The 25,365-nt window shown below is 41.8% G+C and overlaps 3 protein-coding genes across 3 annotated transcripts in view; all 3 read left to right on the top strand.

The window, feature by feature from the left end:
• Positions 1–25,365, top strand: part of LOC136687421 (myelin-oligodendrocyte glycoprotein-like) — a 206,814-nt gene that overhangs the window by 46,620 nt on the left and 134,829 nt on the right. The gene's annotated exons all lie outside the window — the stretch shown is intronic.
• Positions 18,446–20,139, top strand: LOC136687680 (GDP-L-fucose synthase-like). Its single transcript, XM_066662201.1, has 5 exons — positions 18,446–18,490; positions 18,540–18,613; positions 19,365–19,498; positions 19,671–19,802; positions 20,126–20,139. Exons 1-5 carry the CDS (start codon positions 18,446–18,448, stop codon positions 20,137–20,139), a joined length of 399 nt encoding a protein of 132 aa, XP_066518298.1.
• The window catches only part of LOC136687681 (uncharacterized), a 53,984-nt gene continuing 53,486 nt past the window's right edge, over positions 24,868–25,365 (top strand). The window contains exon 1 of the mRNA XM_066662202.1: positions 24,868–25,007. The gene's annotated coding sequence lies outside the window, so the exon portion shown is untranslated. The remainder of the gene's footprint in view (positions 25,008–25,365) is intronic.

Below are 25,365 nucleotides of genomic sequence, written 5' to 3' on the forward strand. Positions count from 1 at the left end.
GCTGCTCAAGCGTGTCACTATTGAGGGCATCACATCAGTGTTCAATTCTCTCGTCACTGCTGGTGTGATTGTTCTCCGCCCTAAATCAGCGGTTCATACCCTAATTTATTTGGTGAAGAATAATAAACTCTAGTGCTCCAGGGGGAATCTGGGGAGTGGAGATTAGTGTAAGACCTGCAGGCAGTAAATTCTGAGATTAATCCTGAGATTCATCCACCCTCTCCAGAAGTTCCAAATCAGCACATAGTCTTACCCCAGGCACCTGTTAAACCTGTTAACCGCACTTTTTTATGTGATTAATTTAGTGAATGCGTTCTTCAGCATTCCAGTGCACCCAGAAATCCAGCACTGGTTGGTATTTTTATTAAAGGGTAAACTGTGGACATGGACCCGATTGCCTCAGGGTTATTCAGAATCACTGATCATTTTTAATGCAGCACTTAAGGCTGATTTAAGGATCTATTTTTCCAGGAGGCAGTGCACGTCTTCAGTAGATTATTTGTTGGTGTGTTTGTCTGATGCTGGAGCATGTCATGAAGATAATGTTGCATTGTTGTGTTCTCATGGGGTTGTTTATAATTAATATTAATGTGCACAGGTGCATATTTCTCCAGCAAAACTGGTGATCCTAGCTTCTAGAGACATCATGGTGTTAAAATAAAATAAAATAAAAATGTTGATGTTGGTGGTTCAACATGAGGTGTTAATGGTTTTTGTCAGAACAGGAAACATGTGATTTGTCAGCTGCACGCTGGTTACTTGTGGCCTTGTTGCTTTAAGTGCTGAATGTTACTATTCAGCGTTGTACAATTTTAAATCCAGAAACTTTACTCCCTACATCAGATGATGGAGAACCTCATGACTGTTTAGCAGCCATTTCACAGGTGTGTTCTCCCAGGTCTGATTTAACTGATGTTCCAATTCATAACGCTGATCTCAATTTGTATGTGGACGGATCCGCGTCTCGCGATGACTGCGGAAAAAACAGAGTGGGATTTGCAGTTGTGACCTTGCATGAGTGTTTGTGTTCTGGCAGGCTTTCGAGTTCTCTATCAGCGCAAGCAGCAGAATCGGTGGCTCTCACAGAAGCATGCAAACTGGCTGAGGGTAAGACTGTGAATATTTGGACTGACTCCAAAAATGCATATTCCTGTGTGTTTGATTTTGGAATGATATGGTCCTACAGGAATTTTCTGACATCCACAGGGAAACACATTGCACATCACACATTGGTGGCAGCATTATTAAAAGCACTCCTGTTACCGAAAGCTGTTGCTGTGATTAAATGCCAGGCTCACACAAAAGACACTTGTCTGAGGAAATGCTTTTGCAGATGAAGCAGTGAAAAAAGCAGCTGGTAATGACCTAATGTTTTCTCTTTTCCAGGAATCCTGTGTTCCGGAGCCCCACCCTCTCACACTCTCACACACAGAACTAACCTCGCAGGCCTCAGAGGCAGAGCGTTCTGCTTGGCGCAAAGCAGGCTGTGTTTTCAAGGACGGAATGTGGCAAGCTTTAGATGGTAGGCCTTGCCTACCCTCTGCTTATTTTCCCTATTTTGCAAACTTGTCTCATGGGAGAGATCATGCATCTAAAGGGGCTATGGTATCTGCAGTACAGCGAATCTGGTACACAAGAGGGGTCACTATTTTTGCACAAAGAGTTTGTGAAAAATGTCTCATATGCGCCCAGCACAATGCAGCTGAAGGCATTAAAATAACACCAGGGGCACATCCTCCACCCAATGAGCCATTTGAACATTTGCAGATGAATTTCATTGAACTCAACCAGTGTGAGGGGAAAAGGTATTGTCTGGTGGTAGTGGAAATGTTTTCTAAATGGGTTGAGTGTTTCCCTATCAGCAAACAAGACGCTCAGGCAGTGGCCAAAGTTTTGATTCAGCACATTATTCCTCGTTGGGGTATTCCTCCACGCATTGGGAGTGACAATGGACCAGCTTTTATCAGCACAGCACTCACTCAGGTAGAAGAGAAATTGGGCATTGATGTGAAATTACACTGTGCATATCATCCACAGAGTGCAGGAGCAGTCGAGAGAGAGAATGCAACAATCAAAAGCAAGCTTCAGAAATGTTGTGTAGAAACAGGGCTCAATTGGGTGCAGGCATTACCACTGGTCTTGATGTATATGCGGATGCGAGCCAGAAACAAAACTGGTTTAACACCTTTTGAAATTTTGTTTGGCAGGCCACCGAGATGGGGTTTGGATCCACCAGGCCACGTGGACGATATGGGACTCTTGGAAGATCACATGTCGTCCTATTGTAAGAAATTACTAACAATTCTGCGTTCTGTTCACTCACAGGCAGCAGCTGCTTTGCCTAAGCTGTTGGAGGGGAAGCTACACTCTCTAGAACCAGGAGATTGGGTGGTGATAAGGGATCACAGGCGTAAGCACTGGAAGAACCAACGGTGGTTGGGGCCTTTCCAAGTCCTGCTCACTACTGAAACTGCGGTGAAGGTCGAGGGACGCGCACCCTGGATACATGTGTCGCACTGCAAAAAGGCACCAACCTTACAGAGGGACGACAGCGACGCCGCGAAGCAAGAATGAAAGATTACCAACTGTTAATCATTTGGGTGAAATTGTTGGGACCGGCACTGGCTGGGTCATTTCCAGGTTCAGACTATCCCAGCGGCACCATACGTTCAGGTACAAATCTTTGGTATCAAAAAGCTAAATACGCTGTAACAACAGCCACAAATTCATCATGTTATGTCTGTATGGGGGCACGGGACGTTCCAATTATCATGCCGTTTACTTACAAGGCATCCACTTGTGCCAAATACATGAGGAAAATGCATCCAGATCCATTAAAGGTAGAATGCTTACTGCAGGGGAATAAAGGTAAAATGTGTAAGGATGAAGACATCCTAGATCAGTCAATAAAGGGGGGGCTTTATGTCCTAGAGATTGTGCTCTAGCAGCTGGCTCCGGAACGTTCAACTATTCAGTTATACATCGTGAATGTCCCACATGGCTTAACTCCTTCTTAAGGTTGTCCCCTACAGAGATGATTGAAAACCCAGATGATTATGTTGACAATTTGAACGCTCCCTATGAGTGTTACACTAGAAACTTGTCAAAAGATGTAATGTGTGTTGTAGCAAACCGCTTGTGACCCTGTGCGATAGAAGTGGGACATTTTCCAGGGCATTGCTCCATCATGTGGGTGGTTGATCAACATTAAAGAGTGTTTCAACTGGGGTCTGATCAAACAACTACATTTCAGAACATGTATGATCTCTATCCCCCATGCTACACGCTCCTGGTGACCCAACGGAGACCAAGGGCTGACATATTTTGGCGGTGTGGTAACGGAGGTCATCTTAGATCGACCCTTCCTTCAAACTGGACCGGTACATGTGCTCTGGTCATGGTGGCAGAGCCAACACTTATTTTTCCTGAATCCAAATTGTCTAACTTTCCGACTAAAAAGGTGATTCACAGGGCCAAGAGAGATTTCTTGGGGGACCGTTTGATTTACTTAGATGCAATAGGCATTCCACGTGGGGTCCCCGATGAATTTAAAGCGCGGAACCCTATAGCAGCAGGGTTTGGGTCCATTTTCATATGGGTAACGATGAACAAAAATGTGGATTAGATAAATTTCATATGGTATAATCAACAGCGTCTGGCCAATATGACTCGTGACACACTGAAAATTCTGGGGGAACAGTTGCATTACACTTCACAAATGACATATCAGAACCGAATTGCCCTCGATATGGTTTTGGCTGAAAAGGGAGGTGTATGTCACAGGTTTGGTGATCACTGCTGCACTTACATTCCTAATCACACAGCAGCAAACGGGTCATTCACTAAGGCAATGAAGGAGTTAACAACTTTTACTGAGGAGTTGTATGAATTTTCAGGTATAAATAATGACTGGATGGCTTGGTTTGATTCCTATTTTGGTAAATGGGGAGCATTGGGGCTGAAGCTGGCTGTCGCAGTAATTACTTCTCTATCAGTATTTGCACTAATCGGATGTTGTATTATTCCCTGTGCCAGACGCCTAATCATCAAAATTATTGAACGAGCTGTTGGTATACAATTCAGTACGGTGAGTGCAGATGTGTACATGGAGCTTGACCCTGCAGCCGAGAAAAATCCGCTGGATGAGATGCCTCTTGAAATGCCCCAGCCACTCCATGCCTCATTTGATGAGGAGTAAATGTTTCCATTTATTTTTCACTTATTAATGCTGATTTCAAGTTGATTTTATAATTTTATAAGTTTAAATAATCATTTGATTTAATCATTTGACATGTAATCATTAAATATGTTTGATTTTTACGTGCATTAGTTATGATGCCTAGACTGAAAGCTTAGCTAGTCTATGGTTGATGTTATCTTTTGCATTTTCTTTTGCAATATTATGATTAAAGATTTTAAATCATAAAAAGGGAGGAATGTAATGGAAAAATGCAGATTAACACTAATGAGTAATGATTAGTAATAACTAATAACATAATATATATGGGGCTTGATTAATCTTGGTGGATTCTTACTAAATTATGTAGGCCTTAGTGCTTGGAGGTGAAGGGACTTATTGCATTGTGTGGTTACGGTGACCTGTGGGAGAAAGACGCTGAGCAGATTAGAAGGAAGGCAGTCAACAACTGAAGGACATTCTCACCATTTCTCCCTGGCAACTATAAAGTTGGAGATAATGAGGAACCAATAAGGGAATGTTTGGGTTAAAGGAATGAGAAATGTTGATGGTGTACGTGACTGGGGCTCTATATGTACGACTTGATTTTGTTCAATAAACTCGTGAGATAAGAGAGAATCTTTGACTGCGTTTTTTATTCCTCTGTTATCTCACGAGTTTATTGAACAAAATCAAGTCGTACATATAGAGCCCCAGTCACGTACACCATCAACGTTTCTCATACCTTTAACTTAAACATTCCCTTATTGGTTGAGAAATGGTGAGAATGTCATTCAGTTCCTTCTAATCTGCTCAGGCCTGTATTTTTCCACAGGTCACCGTAACCACACAATGCAATAAATCCCTTCAACTTCAAGCACTAAGGCCTACTATATGACTAAGAATTAACCAAGATTAATCAAACCCCACATCATTTGTCATTAGTTATTATGAATCATTATTGTGAGTGGTGGTGATTGTTGGGGCTGTGATTGTGAGTTTGGGGGGAGTTGTGATGATGGTGGGGGCTGTGAGTGTGTGTGAGGGGGAAGTGGTGGTGATGATGGTGGCTGTGAGTGTGTGTGAGGGGGAAGTGGTGGTGATGATGGTGGCTGTGAGTGTGTGTGAGGGGGAAGTGGTGGTGATGATGGTGGCTGTGAGTGTGTGTGAGGGGGAAGTGGTGGTGATGATGGTGGCTGTGAGTGTGTGTGAGGGGGAAGTGGTGGTGATGGTGGGGGCTGTGAGTGTGTGTGAGTGGGGAGTGGTGGTGATGGTGAGGGCTGTGAGTGTGTGTGAAGCGTGAGTGGTGGTGATGGTGAGGGCTGTAAGTGTGTGTGAGGCGTGAGTGTGTGTGAGGGGGGAGTGGTGGTGATGGTGAGGGCTGTGAGTGTGTGTGAGGGGTGAGTGGTGGTGATGGTGGGGGCTGTGAGAGTGTGTAAGGGTGGATTGGTGATGGGGGTGAAAAATTCTGAAATATTCCGCATCTAATACACAGCTGTGGTTTCTTTTTTCTGAATTGACATGAACACACACACAAACCAGAGCTGTGTAAGGGCTTCAGTTCCTCCTGAGGATCGGGCTGCAGTCACAGACTGCTTGAATGCAATGTGCAAATGAAGTTGGGGATGATGATATGTGCCCAACCTGTAGTAGTTAATCCTAAAAGGGACTATCAACTGAAAAAGCTGCTCAAGCGCGTCACTATTGAGGGCATCACATCAGTGTTCAATTCGCTCGTCACTGCTGGTGTGATTGTTCTCCGCCCTAAACCAGCGGTTCATACCCTAATTTATTTGGTGAAGAATAATAAACTCTAGTGCTCCAGGGGGAATCTGGAGAGTGGGGATTTGTGTAAGACCTGCAGGCAGTAGATTCTGAGATTAATCCTGAGATTCATCCACCCTCTCCAGAAGTTCCAAATCAGCACATAGTCTTACCCCAGGAACCTGTTAAACCTGTTAACCGCACTTTTTTATGTGATTAATTTAGTGAATGCGTTCTTCAGCATTCCAGTGCACCCAGAAATCCAGCACTGGTTGGTATTTTTATTAAAGGGTAAACTGTGGACATGGACCCGATGGCCTCAGGGTTATTCAGAATCACTGATCATTTTTAATGCAGCACTTAAGGCTGATTTAAGGATCTATTTTTCCAGGAGGCAGTGCACGTCTTCAGTAGATTATTTGTTGGTGTGTTTGTCTGATGCTGGAGCTTGTCATGAAGATAATGTTGCATTGTTGTGTTCTCATGGGGTTTTTTATAATTAATATTAATGTGCATAGGTGCATATTTCTCCAGCAAAACTGGCGATCCTAGCTTCTAGAGACATCATGGTGTTAAAATAAAATAAAATAAAAATGTTGATGTTGGTGGTTCAACATGAGGTGTTAATGGTTTTTGTCAGAACAGGAAACATGTGATTTGTCAGCTGCACGCTGGTTACTTGTGGCCTTGTAGCTTTAAGTGCTGAATGTTACTATTCAGCGTTGTACCGTTTTAAATCCAGAAACTTTACTCCCTACATCAGATGATGGAGAACCTCATGACTGTTTAGCAGCCATTTCACAGGTGTGTTCTCCCAGGTCTGATTTAACTGATGTCCCAATTCATAACGCTGATCTCAATTTGTATGTGGACGGATCCGCGTCTCGCGATGACTGCGGAAAAAACAGAGTGGGATTTGCAGTTGTGACCTTGCATGAGTGTTTGTGTTCTGGCAGGCGTTCGAGTTCTCCATCAGCGCAGGCAGCAGAATCGGTGGCTCTCACAGAAGCATGCAAACTGGCTGAGGGTAAGACTGTGAATATTTGGACTGACTCCAAAAATGCATATCCCTGTGTGTTTGATTTTGGAATGATATGGTCCTACAGGAATTTTCTGACATCCACAGGGAAACACATTGCACATCACACATTGGTGGCAGCATTATTAAAAGCACTCCTGTTACCGAAAGCTGTTGCTGTGATTAAATGCCAGGCTCACACAAAAGACACTTCAGAAGTGGCACGGGGAAATGCTTTTGCAGATGAAGCAGTGAAGAAAGCAGCTGGTAATGACCTAATGTTTTCTCTTTTCCAGGAATCCTGTGTTCCGGAGCCCCACCCTCTCACACTCTCACACACAGAACTAACCTCGCAGGCCTCAGAGGCAGAGCGTTCTGCTTGGCGCAAAGCAGGCTGTGTTTTCAAGGACGGAATGTGGCAAGCTTTAGATGATAGGCCTTGCCTACCCTCTGCTTATTTTCCCTATTTTGCAAAATTGTCTCATGGGAGAGATCATGCATCTAAAGGGGCTATGGTATCTGCAGTACAGCGAGTCTGGTACACAAGAGGGTTCACTATTTTTGCACAAAGATTTTGTGAAAAATGTTTCATATGCACCCAGCACAATGCAGCTCAAGGCATTAAAATAACACCAGGGGCACATCCTCCACCCAATGAGCCATTTGAACATTTGCAGATGGATTTCATTGAACTCAACCAGTGCGAGGGGAAAAGGTATTGTCTGGTGGTAGTGGATATGTTTTCTAAATGGGTTGAGTGTTTCCCTATCAGCAAACAAGACGCTCAGGCAGTGGCCAAAGTTTTGATTCAGCACATTATTCCTCGTTGGGGTATTCCTCGACATATTGGGAGTGACAATGGACCAGCTTTTATCAGCACAGCACTCACTCAGCTGGAAGAGAAATTGGGCATTGATGTGAAATTACAATGTGCATATCATCCACAGAGTGCAGGAGCAGTCAAGAGAGAGAATGCAACAATCAAAAGCAAGCTTCAGAAATGTTGTGTAGAAACAGGGCTCAATTGGGTGCAGGCATTACCACTGGTTTTGATGTATATGCGGATGTGAGCCAGAACCAAAACTGGTTTAACACATTTTGAAATTTTGTTTGGCAGGCCACCGAGATGGGGTTTGGATCCACCAGGCCACGTGGACGATATGGGACTCTTGGAAGATCACATGTCGTCCTACTGTAAGAAATTACTAACAATTCTGCGTTCTGTTCACTCACAGGCAGCAGCAGCTTTGCCTAAGCTGTTGGAGGGGAAGCTACACTCTCTAGAACCAGGAGATTGGGTGGTGATAAGGGATCACAGGCGTAAGCACTGGAAGAATCAACGGTGGTTGGGGCCTTTCCAAGTCCTGCTCACTACTGAAACTGCGGTGAAGGTCGAGGGACGCGTACCCTGGATCTACATGTCGCACTGCAAAAAGGCACCCACCTTACAGAGGGACGACAGCGACACCGCGACGCAAGAATGAAAGATTACCAACTGTTAATCATGTGGGTGATGTTGTTGGCACCGGCACTGGCTGGGTCATTTCCAGGTTCGGGCTATCCCAGAGGCACCATACGTTCAGGTACAATTCTTTGGTATCAAAAAGTTACATACGCTGTCACAACAGCCACAAATTCATCATGTTATGTCTGTATGGGGGCACGGGACGTTCCAGTTATCAGGCCGTTTCCTTACAATGCTTCCACTTGTGCCAAATACATGAGAAAAATGCATCCAGATCCATTAAAGATAGAATGCTTACTGCAGGGGAATAAAGGTAAAATGTGTAAGGATAAACACATCCTAGATCAGTCAGTAAAGGGGGGCTTTATGTGTCCTAGAGATTGTGCTCTAGCAGCTGGCTCCAAAACTTTCAACTATTCAGTTATACATCGTGAATGTCCCACATGGCTTAAGTCCTTCTTGTCCCCCACAGGTATAATTGAAAACCCAGATGATTATGTTGACAGTTTGAACGCTCCCTATGAGTGTTACACTAGAAACCTGTCAAAAGATGTAATGTGTGTTGTAGCAAACCGCTTGCGCCCCTGCGCGATAGAAGTGGGACATTTTCCAGGGCATTGCTCCATCATGTGGGTGGTGGATCAACATTAAAGAGTGTTTCAACTGGGGTCTGATCACACAACTACATTTCAGAACATGTATACTCTCTATCCCCCACGCTACACGCTCCTGGTGACCCAACGGAGACCAAGGGCTGACATATTTTGGCGGTGTGGTAACAGAGGTCGTCTTAGATCGACCCTTCCTTCAAACTGGACCGGTACATGTGCTCTGGTTATGTTGGCAGAGCCAACACTTATTTTTCCTGGATCCAAATTGTCTGACCTTCCGACTAAAAAGGTGATTCACAGGGCCAAGAGAGATTTCTTGGGGGACCGTTTGACCTACTTAGATGCAATAGGCATTCCACGTGGGGTCCCCGATGAACGGGGTCATTCACTGAGGCAATGAAGGAGTTAACAACTTTTACTGAGGAGTTGTATGAATTTTCAGGTGTAAATAATGACTGGACGGCTTGGTTTGATTCCTATTTTGGTAAATGGGGAACATTGGGGCTGAAGCTGGCTGTCGCAGTAATTACTTCTCTATCAGTATTTGCACTAATCGGATGTTGTATTATTCCCTGTGCCAGAAGTCTGATCATCAAAATTATTGAACGAGGTGTTGGTATACAATTCAGTATGGTGAGTGCAGATGTGTACATGGAGCTTGACCCTGCAGCCGAGAAAAATCCGCTGGATGAGATGCCTCTTGAAATGCCCCAGCCACTCCATGCCTCATTTGATGTGGAGTAATTTTTTATTATTATTTTTTTTTTATTCATTCATTCATTCATTCATTTCATTCATTTTTCATTTATTCACTTTTCATTTATTAATGCTGATTTCAGGTTGATTTGATGATTTTAAAAGTTTAAATAATCATTTGATTTAATCATATCACGTGTAATCATTTAATATGTTTTTTTTTTAATGCATGAGTTATGATGCCTAGACTGAAAGCTTAGCTAGTCTATGGTTGATCTTATCTTTTGCATTTTCTTTTGCAATATTATGATTAAAGATTTTAAATCATAAAAAGGGAGGAATGTAATGGAGAAATGCAGATTAACACTAATGAGTAATGATTCATAATAACTAATGACAAATGATATGGGGTTTGATTAATCTTGGTTAATTCTTAGTCATATAGTAGGTCTTAGTGCTTGAAGTTGAAGGGATTTATTGCATTGTGTGGTTACGGTGACCTGTGGAAAAATACAGGCCTGAGCAGATTAGAAGGAACTGAAGGACATTCTCACCATTTCTCAACCAATAAGGGAATGTTTGGGTTAAAGGTATGAGAAACGTTGATGGTGTACGTGACTGGGGCTCTATATGTACGACTTGATTTTGTTCAATAAACTCGTGAGATAAGAGAGAAACTTTGACTGTGTGTTTCATTCCTCTGTTATCTCACGAGTTTATTGAACAAAATTGTCGTACATATAGAGCCCCAGTACGTGGTCACGTACACCATCAACGTTTTGTGTCTTAGGTTCATCTGACTGTGGAATACAAATGTTCTCAAAACAAATGGAAAAATGAAACTTTCTGACACTACAGAGACATTTAGGTGATCTCAGTATGGTAAAGTATTTAATAAAGTGTCCATACTTTACTGTGGTGTATCTTAGGAAAGTTTATACTGTGTATTAAAACATTGCTTTGAAGATTTGATTGAGAAACACACTAGCATGACTGAGGTCAGGTTCTGATGTTGAATAATTCGTTGTGGATCACAAACCATTGCAAAAGTACAATACCTCTGCTCCCCAGTACAGTGCTGGGGGTCTTTATCCCCCTCTGGCTGATACGTGGCACTGAGCATGCTGACATTACGCTCATGTGCAGCTGTACTATCTAACATGACTCATACAGGGAATATATACAATCAGTATGAGCACAATGTAACACCTGTGTCCACCAAATATGAACTTTACTGTAGTATTTTACAGTGCAATTAATATTTATGTGTTGAATTTAACAAAATAAGAAAAAATGCACCGACTATTGCCTGTGGAAAACAAACAGTTTATTTATTTATTTATTTATTTATTTATTGCAACTGAAACTCAACAAGTAAATTTTCACAAATGAGAGAGAGAAATACACATATATATTAAAATATCCTCCCAATTCACACACACAAATATACATATATCAAGGACAACACTTTTAAAGCTGGATAATTATTTTTCTGAGGGGAGGTCATCCTGCCAGTAACACCCATCTCTGTTCACTGTACATTGTCTGAAAAAGCTCTTAAATACCTCCAGCTGTTTAACAGAACTGAAATCTCCCACAACGGGATTCAAACTTGAGATTGTCACTGAGCACCGTGTGAATCCTCGCTCCACCACATTCACAGTAGGATTAGGGGAAAACAGCAGGAAAATCCAACAATGACACGCCACCGGCTCAAGCTCAGACCGAGAGGATACGCTTATAAAAAGAAGACCAACATAAATGAGAAAGGGAAAATTCCCAACACAAAGACAACTCAAAATATAAAGGAATCAAATACACATTGATAACCTCCTTTTCTCTAACATTCTGTGCACTGTTTGGACGTAGTGCACTATGTAGGGAGTGTGGTGCTATTAGGGAAGTTCCTCTGTACTGAGTGGCGCTGGCAGAACAAGGCTCTGTTTACAAATGTGACGCGACTGAAAGGGTCAGCGTTCCTCGTGTACATTTCTTTAATCTTAACGTCTGAATGAGAACTAAATATTGTAATAGTAATGGAGTCCATTCCCATGTGGAAATGCAGAGCCGACTGTACGGGGCTTTCTTTCTTTTAAAGTTGCAGCAAAAATTTAATCAAAAGATTGGGCACAGGGTTAAAGGACAGTATTGAACTGCAATCACAGAAAATGTTGAATTAATGGCTAACGCAGATGATCTCACTGTTTTTATCAGAAACCAAACCTTAACCCTAAACAAATGGAGTTACACACAACAAACCAACACTTCAAAGATCATGAAGTGGTAGCAGGAGCAAAATTAAACATTGACAAAAGGTATTTGGTTGGAGAATATGATCCCCACCTTTAAATATTATGTTAAAAGATCAAATAAAAATGATAGGGCTGAATATTCCTGAGAATTAATGATCTGATTATAACTGGGAGTTAAAGGAACAGAAATGAATTCTGAATTGCAACACTGGGATATAGTAAATTATTAAACACGGACACAGGTCATTACAGGTCACCTCATTCTGTAATAAGCTTTGTTCCTAGCGACTGCTTTCCCACCCACAGATAAATGTATTCAACGGATTAATAAAATGTGTGTATGGTTTGTATGGGGTACCACTGGGGAGGTGACAAAAAGAGAGGTCTAGTACAAAGTGAAACAACTGGTGGTAGAAGTGGGCTCTAAATTAAAAATTGCTTTTTGTAAAAATGTTGCACACACTGTGAACAGAACACAGCCTGGGTTGGTAATGTAACAACATGGACCACAAAAAGAGGAAGGGCCAGGCAAGGCATTCCTTATTTCAAGTTAATTTATGGAGATTTCCTGGAAGAACACAAGCAATTAAACGTCGACTGGGTCACTCTTAGAAGTAAAAGTATTTATAATAAAAGAACATCTGTTCCTTGAATGTGGACGAGCAGCAGGAATATGGACTAGAATGAAAGATCTGGGCTTTAATGTGGATATTAACTGTAAAACTCCAATGTATGGCATGTTCGATGATACACTCTCAAAGAAGGTAAGAGATATTTATTGGTTTATATTATGTACAGTTTATAACAAACTCTGTAAAACCAGATGTAAAATGATTATAAATCAAATTCTAATCCCTGCGGAGGTTGTTTTTAAACAGATGTTGTGTGAATTGAAAAGACTGAGAACAGTGGACAGAAGAACAAAAGACAAACATCGATGGACTCTTACAATGATAGAAGTTTGGTATGAATTATGTGGTATGTACTGTTTTTACATGTTAAAAGAAAGAAAAGGTGTATTATCTTGATGTGTTGTGGTTGCAGTGGGATGCTTTGATGTTTTTTTTATGAAGTTCCTAATAAAGTATGTATAAAAAAGGCACTTTTCAGGACTTTGCTTTGGTATTTCTCCAAATTCCCACGTTAAAAACACATGAAAGTTTAACTCTGTGCTTCTGTAAAGTTGTTCTTAAAGACTGCCTTGTAGTGCACTGATACAATACGAGACTAAACTTTTAATGACAGGGAAGGTGTGGACTTTCCTTAATTACAATTATGTATCTTTGCTTTTGACCAATCAGGATTTGTGTTTGTTTCTAGGCATCTGTTGACAAGGGATAATAAAGTTTGAGGACACTTTGGATGTTCAATATCTGCACAATAACCAGCCCTCCTCCAGATAATCTGAGTCACATTTTACTGTAACATGCTCTGTAGGCATGCACTCAGGTCACGTTAACAGGGAGGGAGAGTGAATGCTCCACGATGCTCCCTCTACCACTTAAGAAACCTGTTTGCTCTAAGATGCTTTTGCCAAACCCAGCCCAGAGCAGTGAGGTTGCAGTTGTCAGGTCGTGACTTACTGTACCATGAGTTTTGGGTTTAGATCAGAGTTGGGATTGTGTAGTAGGTAACACTGCTGAGATCAGACACAGCAGTGCTGCTGGAGTTTTTAAACCCCTCAGTGTCTGGACTGAGAACAGTCCACCGACCAAAAACATCCAGCCGACAGCGTCCTGTGTCACTGATGAAGGACTAGAGGACGAGCGACACACACTGTGCAGCGACAGATGAGCTACTGTCTCTGACTTTACATCTACAAGGTGGACCAACGAGGGAGGAGTGTCTCACAGAGTGGACAGAGAGTGGACTCCAGCAGCAGTGAATGACCCATTTTGAGTAGTGCTTTTGTACATGTGCTCATTGCAGCCCCATCTGTAAGTGGTTTTAATCTTGTGACTGGATTGAAAAATCCGCTGGATGAGATGCCTCTTGAAATGCCCCAGCCACTCCATGCCTCATTTGATGAGGAGTAATTTTTTATTATTATTATTATTTTTATTCATTGCCTATGCCTAGACTGAAAGCTTAGCTAGTCTATGGTTGATCTTATTTTTTTGCATTTTCTTTTGCAATATTATGATTAAAGATTTTAAATCATAAAAAGGGAGGAATGTAATGGAGAAATGCAGATTAACACTAATGAGTAATGATTCATAATAACTAATGACAAATGATATGGGGTTTGATTAATCTTGGTTAATTCTTAGTCATATAGTAGGCCTTAGTGCTTGAAGTTGAAGGGATTTATTGCATTGTGTGGTTACGGTGACCTGTGGAAAAATACAGGCCTGAGCAGATTAGAAGGAACTGAAGGACATTCTCACCATTTCTCAACCAATAAGGGAATGTTTGGGTTAAAGGTATGAGAAACGTTGATGGTGTACGTGACTGGGGCTCTATATGTACGACTTGATTTTGTTCAATAAACTCGTGAAATAAGAGAGAATCTTTGACTGTGTGTTTCATTCCTCTGTTAGCTCACGAGTTTATTGAACAAAATCAAGTCGTACATATAGAGCCCCAGTACGTGGTCACGTACACCGTCAACGTTTTGTGTCTTAGGTTCATCTGACTGTGGAATACAAATGTTCTCAAAACAAATGGAAAAATGAAACGTTCTGACACTACAGAGACATTTAGATGATCTCAGTATGGTAAAGTATTTAATAAAGTGTCCATACTTTACTGTGGTGTATCTTAGGGAAGTTTATACTGTGTATTAAAACATTGCTCTGAAGATTTGATTGAGAAACACACTAGCATGACTGAGGTCAGGTTCTGATGTGGAATAATTCGTTGTGGATCACAAACCATTGCAAAAGTACAATACCTCTGCTCCCCAGTACAGTGCTGGGGGTCTTTATCCCCCTCTGGCTGATACGTGGCACTGAGCATGCTGACATTACGCTCATGTGCAGCTGTACTATCTAACATGACTCATACAGGGAATATATACAAACAGTATGAGCACAATGTAACACCTGTGTCCACCAAATATGAACTTTACTGTAGTATTTTACAGTGCAATTAATATTTATGTGTTGAATTTAACAAAATAAGAAAAAATGCACCGACTATTGCCTGTGGAAAACAAACAGTTTATTTATTTATTTATTTATTGCAAATGAAACTCAACAAGTAAATCTTCACAAATGAGAGAGAGAAATACACATATATATTAAAATATCCTCCCAATTCACACACACAAATATACATATATCAAGGACAACACTTTTAAAGCTAGATAATTATTTTTCTGAGGGGAGGTCATCCTGTCAGTAACCCATCTCTGTTCACTGTACATCTTCACTGTCTGAAAAAGCTCTTAAATACCTCCAGCTGTTTAACAGAACTGAAATCTCCCACAACTGTGACTGATTGGCTGCATGGGATATAAGTGTGTAAAAAAATTCCCTACTTAAATATTGAATCTGTCTGCAAAAAAACAGAACGTGCAGAAGACTTTTGCCTGAGTGTCCTGCAGAGGACCCCCACCGTAACGCCCCTACCTCAACACACACACCCACGCACTGCAAGCCGCCCCTCCCCGTGTTGTATGTATCGATGGTGTGTTGAGGTGCTTTAACAGGGTTGCGATTTAGCGTTACCTGAACAGGTGAAGGGGCGGAATGATACATGAGAGAGCGAGACAGTCAAGTAGTGCCCTCTTGGGTGTGACGCGATATAAACCACCGCAGGTCGCGTGTCCCGCTCAGAATTCATCAGCAGCGCGCGCGAACCTGCTCTGAGGTAAAATAACCGCTCCATTTTCGAAATAACCTTCAGCTTCACGGCGCTCATAGTCTTAATAACCGTCATTAAACTTCTCGTTGATATTAATGAAGCTAATTATAGTCTTCATGAGGCTCGCGCGCCGTTATTCTGAATCAGACTTTCAGGATAAGATTTTAAAAGCCTTTTGAACCTTAAAACTTCATTCTGTGAGTGTGTTATTATTGGTGCGAGAGAGAAATTTACACAGGAGACAATGTCAGGATAAAAAAATATAAAGAAGGCAAATACGTAGGAAATATAATTAAACTAAATAAATAAGTGAATAAATATTAACTTTAAATCAATACATAAAATTACAGAGAAAAATAAGTACATAAGGAGAAAACCTATTTTTACTTAACAAAAATGTATAGTCCAACAAAATGAACAAATGAAAATAAAAGTAAATACATAAACCGATAATAGAGAGAGAGTGTGTGTAAATAATGCTTTCCTATAAAAAAGAGATAAAAGGACCTTTCATGCATAATTTGTATTTTTCCCAACATTTTAAACTAAATAAATAAATATTTTACGATTAAAAAAAAAAAAACAAATTCACCACTTTTTCAAACACAAATGTCCCTGTGAATGTCTAACAGTATAAACCCATAAACTTTATTATGACTATTAGATTATTACTTTTAACATTGGATGATAAATTATTGATAGGCTTTCACTGCTAGACTGTTGCGGACATTGTTGTAATTGCATCCCCTCATAATCCAATGTGGTTGCCGAGGGTTTGCTAGGTAGTTGCTAGGGTAAGCATGGTGGTTGCTGAAGTCTTGTTATGGTGTCCAAACTGATTGGTAAATAGATACTAGGTGAATTATGTTGCTCTGATCTCTAAATTTGTTTCTAGGAGGTTGCTAATTTTTCATTAGGGGCTTGCTATGATATTCCAAGGGGTTTGTAAAGAGTTGGTAGGCTGTTGCTATGGTATCATTGGTAGGCTGTTGCTATGGTATCAATGGTGGTTGGGTTCAAGGTCCCTACCCCAGTGTTAGATGATTTCTACAGGATCAAAGGTTGCTGCTGTGGTGTTGTTAGGTGGTTGTACTGGTGTTGCTAAATGGTTGAGATGGTTTTCATGTGGTTACCATTGTGTTACTAGATGATTGCTTTGCATTCCATAGTGGTTGCTATGGTGTTGCTGCCACACTGAATAGGGAACTACACTGTAAGGGTGTAAAAATAACAAGTGTTCTGACTGCAAACAGTGGTTGACCTGCTAAACAGGGAAGGATAACTTGTTTGTGTACTGTGAAGGAATGTTTATGTGAGAAATGTGCATTGTGACATCATTGCTTGCAGTTACACTGAATGTGTGGAATGTTTCTCCAGTCGTGTTCTATGGAGAAAAAATACTGGATTTGATTGGTCCATGCCCAGTCACTGTATGAGTCAAATGCACTAGTGTTGTGTCTGATCCACTCTACACCAGCACAACACACACTACCACCACCACCACGTCAGTGTCACTGCAGCGCTGAGAATGATCCACCACCACATCACACCTGCTCTGTGGGGGTCCTGAGCGCTGAAGGATGGTGGGGAAAGGGAAGTAACCATTATGTAGAGCAAGAGTTGGCCTACAGTCTTTAATACTTTACAAAGCAGAACAGGTCCCAGTCCCAGTTCCCTATTTCCTTCCTTCAATATTCATTTGCATAACCTGTTTTACTTTCATTGATAATAAGTCAACATGTCATTAGTGTCCACAAAACCTGCATTGTTCAACACAACGGAACGTTTACTCAGTTTTTAGAAACTACAGCTTCATACACACAGCTCTGTATTCAGCCTCCACTCAGACTCTGAGCCTCAGAGCTGTAGAACACTGCTATAATCCTAAGATCACCACATGTTGATGTGTTTGATGTGATTTTGATATGTTCACTACTCTACTGATCTCTGATTGGTTATTATCATTACATCACACACCAGGGCGTGGCCTTTTCTTTAGAGCGGGATACACTTGAATATTTGGGTTTTTAAAAAGTAGCAGATTTCCCAACAGCACTGCCTTATGTTTCCAAAATGTATACTTTATAAAACAGAGGTGTATCTACAGTGTGCTGCCCACGCTCCAGTTGAAGCTTAAATGGTTTTAAAGGAAGGTTTTCATGTCCTAAATAAACTTTTAAATCCAGTCTCTTGGGTACAGTTCCCGCTCGCTACAATTAACCCATTACTGTAGTGTGTGAATGTGTTTATTTTCCCCACAAAGCCTGTGTTGGTCTTACATTAATATCAAGACTGATCTACTGAGTTTACTGAGATCTCCTGTTATTGTGGATATTTCTGAGCCTCACTCCTCTCTTGTTGTGCTCAGATGGAGGGACAGACAGAGGGACAGTCGGGGGGTCAGAGTGGACGGGTGTGTGTGGTGGTGACCGGGGGCAGTGGTCTGGTGGGGAGAGCCATAGAGAGAGTGGTGAAGGAGGAAGGAGGCGCGAAAGAAGGAGAAGAATGGATCTTCCTTTCGTCCAATGACATGGATAAATGAATCAGAGAACCATACGTAATTCTTTAACGTTAAATGTCTAAATGAGGACTCAGTGTTGACAGAAACAATAAAACCATTTAAAATATCACTGAGTCAATGAGTAGGTCCCCAATATGGCGGCTCCTCTACACTGTGATATCAGCTGCAACACGTGGATAGTGACATCACTGGGGTCTAAAACAACTCATCCCCATCATTCGTCCTCAGATCCATAACGGACCCCCTCACCCGTCCAACTCTGGTTACGCCCACGCCAAACGGATGGTGGACGTCTACAACAGGTGAGGAATTATGGACTGACCGTCTGAAGTTTAACCCTTTTAAAGTCTACAGTAGCATTGGTTATGATTATACTGTTCTTTAACAATCACAAACTGAGCCCCCATCCACTGGTGGCACTGTTTCACTGAACGTAAATAAAATTGAGTAACAATAACAAATAAAAACGTTTTCTGAAATGAATCGTGATTAATCACATGGCCCTTAAGACTAAAGTTTTAATTAATGGAGATTTAAGTGTGAAATAAAAGAACCAATGTAAGATCAACACAATAATATATTTATATTGTATCAATGTAAAAATATAATCACAACAATAAAGTTAAAATGCTAGCAGTTCCTTGTATTTTCAGGAGGGAGATTTTAGAATTACAAGCTCTTAATTTGCTGAGTGAAAGCTACTGGGAGTGTGTGTGTGTGTGTATGTGTGTGTGGTAAAATGATTAATTAGCATTAAAACATAAATAAATAAATCTACTCTAATTAATTCCCACATGTTTTTACCTGTTTATTTTGACAGCACTAATATGAAGCACACGTTTAATGGTTTCTTCCCCTACGTTTGTTAAAGCAGTTATGGTTAAAGGATGTTGAAGGGACTGCAGGACTCCAGGGTCTGAGTCAGGTCTGAGTCAGTCATGAAGAGGAATTAGATTCTGATCAAGCAGAGCTTAGAGTTAGTGGTGGTCTGTTGTAAACGTGCTGAGAGCTGATGTAAACGCCCCGGTTCTCCTGTGTCCCTGCCCTGCGCAGGGCTTGTTTTCAACAGTACGGACGCAAATACACAGCCATCATCCCCACCAACATCTTCGGCCCCTACGACAACTTCAACTTGGACGACGCTCACGTTCTTCCAGCCCTCGTCCACAAGACCTTCACGGCCAAGAGTAAGAGGCGTTTATCCACTTTAGAGAACGGACTCTGATGTGACCAGGGCCTTTATATAATATCCAATATTTACCTACAATTCAGGCATTTATCAGGCTGTTAAAATAGGAACCCAGAGTTTACAGTCTCCTTGAATGTGTGTGTGTGTGTGTGTGTGTGTGTGTGTGTTAGGAGAGGGCACGGCTCTGGAGGTCTGTGGTTCTGGTCGAGGACTCCGTCAGTTCATCTACTCTCTGGACCTGGCTCGTCTCTATCTGTGGGTTCTGAGGGAATACGTAGAGGTGGATCCCATTATACTCTCAGGTACACACTTTATCCTTAATGAAACACACACACACTCAAGACAGTGGTTATGTAGAGGGTATCCAACAGGCAGCGGTCTGATAAAAAAATATCACTGTATCCTTCACCAATGAATACTACAAACATATTCTTTATGAATATGAAATATAATTATAATAAGTGTCTGAGTCATGTACAATTCATCCAATGGATAATATCAGTGAGAATGAATACTATGATTGCACCCTATAATAAATAACACTTTCAGTATACATCATGATCAATCTCTGTAGATGGATTTTCTCTATGTTTTTAACCTCAGCTCTGTGTCACAACTTGAACAGAAGAACAGAATTAAGATGAATATTGACTCTTATTCTAAGGGACTAATAAATTACACTTCAGAACATTTTTCTTATAATAAAACTGTAAAATAATTATAAAGAGATTTAATTCACTTGAGAATTTCATCTGTTTCTTACCTCTAAAAGTTTTGTCCCTACACTCTCAGAAAAGAGGAACATTACAGATTCATCATTGTCAAACGGTGTAAAGGAGAGGGGGATATCTGTAATCCTTCATTATAGAACTGTGTCCACTAAAAGAACATAAATCCTGAAGGTGTAACTGGGCAAATGAAATCAACAGAATTTTAAAATCAACAATTATAATAAGCTACAGTTCTGTTCCCTAATTAAAAGTACTTGATAATTACTCTTAAAGATACTACCACTGTTATAACCTCCTCACAGATGGAGCCAGGGGTAAAGGAGGGGTGATAACAATAGGTGATCCGACTTGTGATATTGGTAGAACCATAGACAAACACAGGAATGTTTACCACAGGAATTTGTAATTATACAAAGAATAAAGGGCAAGAACTATCTGTGCCTGTAATAGCATTGGAGTAAATGTGGATTTAACATTCATTCATTATCTGTAAGTGCTTATCCAGTTCAGGGTCATGGTGGAATCACTGGGCAAGAGGTAGGAACACACCCTGGAGGGGGCGCCAGTCCTTCACAGGGTTACACACGCTCACACATTCACTCACACACTCACACCTACGGACACATTTGAGTCTCCAATCCACCTACCAACATATGTTTTTGGAGCATGGGAGGAAACCGGAGCACCCGGAGGAAACCCACACATACACTGGGAGAACACACCAACTCCTCACAGACAGTCACCCGGAGGAAACCCACGCAGACGCAGGGAGAACACACCACACTCCTCACAGACAGTCACCCGGAGGAAACCCACACATACACTGGGAGAACACACCACACTCCTCACAGACAGTCACCCGGAGGAAACCCACACATACACTGGGAGAACACACCACACTCCTCACAGACAGTCACCCGGAGGAAACCCACGCAGACACAGGGAGAACACACCACACTCCTCACAGACAGTCACCTGGAGGAAACCCACTCAGACACAGGGGGAACACACCACACTCCTCACAGACAGTCACCCGGAGGAAACCCACGCAGACACAGGGAGAACACACCACACTCTTTACAGACAGTCACCCGGAGGAATCCCATGCAGACACAGGGAGAACACACCACACTCCTCACAGACAGTCACCCGGAGGAAACCCACGCAGACACAGGGAGAACACACCACACTCCTCACAGACAGTCACCCGGAGGAAACCCACGCAGACACAGGGGGAACACACCACACTCCTCACAGACAGTCACCCGGAGGAAACCCACACAGACACTGGGAGAACACACCAACTCCTCACAGACAGTCACCCGGAGGAAACCCACTCAGACACAGGGGGAACACACCACACTCCTCACAGACAGTCACCCGGAGGAAACCCACGCAGACACAGGGAGAACACACCACACTCTTTACAGACAGTCACCCGGAGGAATCCCATGCAGACACAGGGAGAACACACCACACTCCTCACAGACAGTCACCCGGAGGAAACCCACGCAGACACAGGGAGAACACACCACACTCCTCACAGACAGTCACCCGGAGGAAACCCACGCAGACACAGGGAGAACACACCACTCTCCTCACAAACAGTCACCTGGAGGAAACCCACGGAGACACAGGGAGAACACACCACACTCCTCACAGACAGTCACCTGGAGGAATCCCATGCAGACACAGGGAGAACACACCACACTCCTCACAGACAGTCACCCGGAGGAAACCCACACAGACACTGGGAGAACACACCAACTCCTCACAGACAGTCACCCGGAGGAAACCCACTCAGACACAGGGGGAACACACCACACTCCTCACAGACAGTCACCCAGGGCGGGACTCGAACCCACAACCTCCAGGTCCCTGGAGCTGTGACAGACACACTACATGCTGCAATGACATTATTCCCAGTTTCTACAATGTAGTGTAGTAAGGTACACTGAAAAATATAAATATATTTCTATATTTATATTTATAGTTTTATAGCGTTGACCTTATTCAAACTCCTCTAATCTCTGATATTTGACTTAATGATATTAATTAAAGTTTATAATTGGCTTAGGCAATTAAAACATTACTAATTAGTTTGAGAGTGAATAATAATCACGCTAAGTGAGTACGTCAGGATTTTCAGGAAAATAATGAACAAATTGCAAACACTGTGATTTCAAATAATGAGAGTTTTATTAATAAAGAGAAGATATTTAATTAACATAGCGTAGCCTTATAATCTCACGGTATCATCGCAGGGAAAACCGATTTTGACCTTAAGGTGGGCTAGGCGCTACTGTCTTGTGATTAAATTGTTGCTAACTAAGGTTAATAAAGGGTAAATTATAAAGAAGGGTTTACTTTAGACATTAGCTCCTGGAAAAGGTTTGAGATACGCTAGCTTACTCGTTTGCCGTTTCACCGAGCCGTCGCGTCCTGCTGTTTAATCTCCGTGCTCTGGGGTTGTTCTCGTCGTTCCCACGTGGTGAGAGACAGGCCCGCTTATGGGAAGATCTCTTTCCGGTTGAGTTGACAACTTTCGGCTTCAGGCTGAGCTGCGTCGATCGAGATTTCCCCTCTTTGGAGTTTCGCAGTCGTGGCTGGTTTTCCACCGGAATGGAGCGGCTTTCTCCGAGTATTAGCTCGTCTCGTTGTTCAGTTTTCCAGGAGTAATGTCTTCAGGAATCAGCTTATAACGTTAATATATCTGCTATCGACTAATCAAAAGGTTGATATCTTATTCTGGCCACAAATAAGTTTCACCCGCTTTGATCACTCGTGAGATCACACTTCTATGGGTAATAAAACATAAACAAGATTAAAAGAAAAGAAGATATTCAAATTACTCGACGTATTAGTAAAACTTCATACTCTTAGCTAATTTCGAGACGTCTCTCGTAAGCTTTCAATGAAGTCTCTGAGGTTTTCCTTTGTTTCGTTGTCGGCGTGGAGAAGAAAGCGTTTCTTCGTAGTTTCAAAGTTTCTCGGATGTTCTCGCCGTTATTGTTGTCTTTTCTTCTCCGTGAGCTGTTTCTTTTTGGCTGCTGAACTCTTCTGAACTTCTCTTGAACTTCTTCTTTTTTGTCTGAATACTCTCTGTTCTGCGTTGCTGCTCTGTGTTTTCAAGGCTGGCGCGGTCACGCCCTAACGGGAGGCGTCCTCTTTCTGATTGGACACAAATTCAGTCTCACGTGACTCTCGCGAGGGGGAGAGAGTAGAAGGGGGTTTGAGTCATTGGTTCACAGAGAAAGAATATGAATTTTGCGTATCGAAATTCTTATACCTGTTATCAACATATAACAATGAGTACACTGGACTATTAATATCAAACGTTTACATAAGGTTCCATCTTTACGTCCCATTTATGATGCTATGCTGGGAAAGAATATTAATTCGTTTAATACTATTCAGAGGTAGGATTTCTCTTCATGATAGAAACAGTCCACAATATACAACATTTCATTAGGAGGTAGGCATTCATCTGAGGGTACAGAAAGTGACATTAATACATTTATTTATACATGAATAATTCAGAGTTCGGCTATTTTCCGCTATGGTTTCGGCGACTCCGAGCGAGGCGTAGTTTCGCCAGTGTCCATTTGGGGTCGCTGTTGATCCATGTGTAGGTTGTCGCTTAGATGAGTCAATGGGGTTCAATTCGAGGTCACCCCCTCTGAACATCTGTTGATTCCCGTGGAAGATAACGAGACATTGAGGTGCCACTTTGTCCCAAGCGGGATTATAACCCTTCCTTTTGTTTGAGGTCCCTCTCTTAAAAGCATTATAAAAATTGGTTATCTCGACAGTTCCTGTTAGTTAAAAGAGAGAAGGGGGGTGTTGGGGCCATGTGTTACTTTAAAGGGTTCTTTGATGTTTTAGCTTATGTGTGTGCGGGCTGTAGGGTCTTGCACCCTGTGGTTCGTGGAATGCTGACTTAAGGATCAGACGAAAGTCCTGGTCAGAGTGAGAAAGGTTTAATTCGAAGCCTTTCATTTCATTATTTCTTCATTGTCCGGTATTCATATTTGGCCCATACTCCACTACAACAATAAAAAGTCATTCATTCATTCATTAGTTGCCAGTAAGCACTTATTCAGTTCGGGTCAGAAGGAGCCTGGATGGGGTGCCAGTCCTTCACAGGTTGTGTTAAAATCTCATGAGATTTATGATGGATTTCCTTGAGAAATGTTATTTAAGTGGAGGTGTCTGGTAACTGATTGACACTTTTAAAGCTTTAAAAAACAGTCGGTTTTAGGAATCTGCATTTTACATGAAAACAGTTAGAAAAATATCTGCTTTAAAACTCCAGTGGAAATTTCTGGTACAGTTTTGTCTTTTCATTGGTCTATAAATACTGTTATATCCAGTAATATATGTACAGAAACATTATATTTTTTATAATACTGCAGTGCTGTTAATTACATCCATACAGTAAAATATATGACGATATGCTGAGTATTTGATGAACGCCCCTGATACAACAACCAACCCACTCTGTGATGTTTGGGCTTCATAAAGTCTTTAAAGAAAAGCTGTGCAGATATACACTGAACATCTGTTTACTCGTCAGAAAGGGCTTTCAAACTTTCACAATTTGACAGCATTGCATCTCATCTGATCTCAACACTTGGCTGTTGCAACCCTGATTGACAGTGTCTCCGCACCGCCCCTTGGTTCACCGCGCTTGAATGTTGAGGGGGAACGGAAGCTGAAATTAACTCTGACCGCGGAAAGAGGAGGTTTGCGTTCCAACGTTGAGGCTTTAATTCGGTGAGTGGAACAACATTAATAAGTTATTTAAAATGTGTATGATACTAACAGCTTTAAAACTCTGAAACATGAGCGTGTTCCCTGCTCTATTTTATCGGCTGAGGTTTAGCACTTCTTCCAGACCACACCTCTCAGCAACGCCAGGGTGGAAATGATGAACATCTGCATGGTGTTTAACCGCTGTGTTTTGGGGGATACGCTGCTGAAGCTGTAGATTAACCCTTTAAAACCTGAACGTACAGCAGATGGATGAAAAGCTGGTGATGATCTAGAGACTAAACTGAACTTGGAGCTGGGAGTTGTTTTTGTTTTTAAGTTTTCTTTCAGTGATGGGGTCTTTGGACTCAACTGAAAGAAA

The sequence above is a fragment of the Hoplias malabaricus genome, chromosome 2, assembly GCF_029633855.1.
Source record: "Hoplias malabaricus isolate fHopMal1 chromosome 2, fHopMal1.hap1, whole genome shotgun sequence".
Taxonomy (NCBI): domain Eukaryota; kingdom Metazoa; phylum Chordata; class Actinopteri; order Characiformes; family Erythrinidae; genus Hoplias; species Hoplias malabaricus.

Excerpts from the sequence above, each read along its gene's own strand:
- LOC136687680 (XM_066662201.1), top strand. The coding sequence starts at position 18,446 with ATGGCGGCTCCTCTACACTGTGATATCAGCTGCAACACGTGGATA. Across the intron at positions 18,491-18,539 it reads TCAGCTGCAACACGTGGATA|ATCCATAACGGACCCCCTCA; the intron begins GTGACATCACTG and ends ATTCGTCCTCAG. Across the intron at positions 18,614-19,364 it reads ATGGTGGACGTCTACAACAG|GGCTTGTTTTCAACAGTACG; the intron begins GTGAGGAATTAT and ends TGCCCTGCGCAG.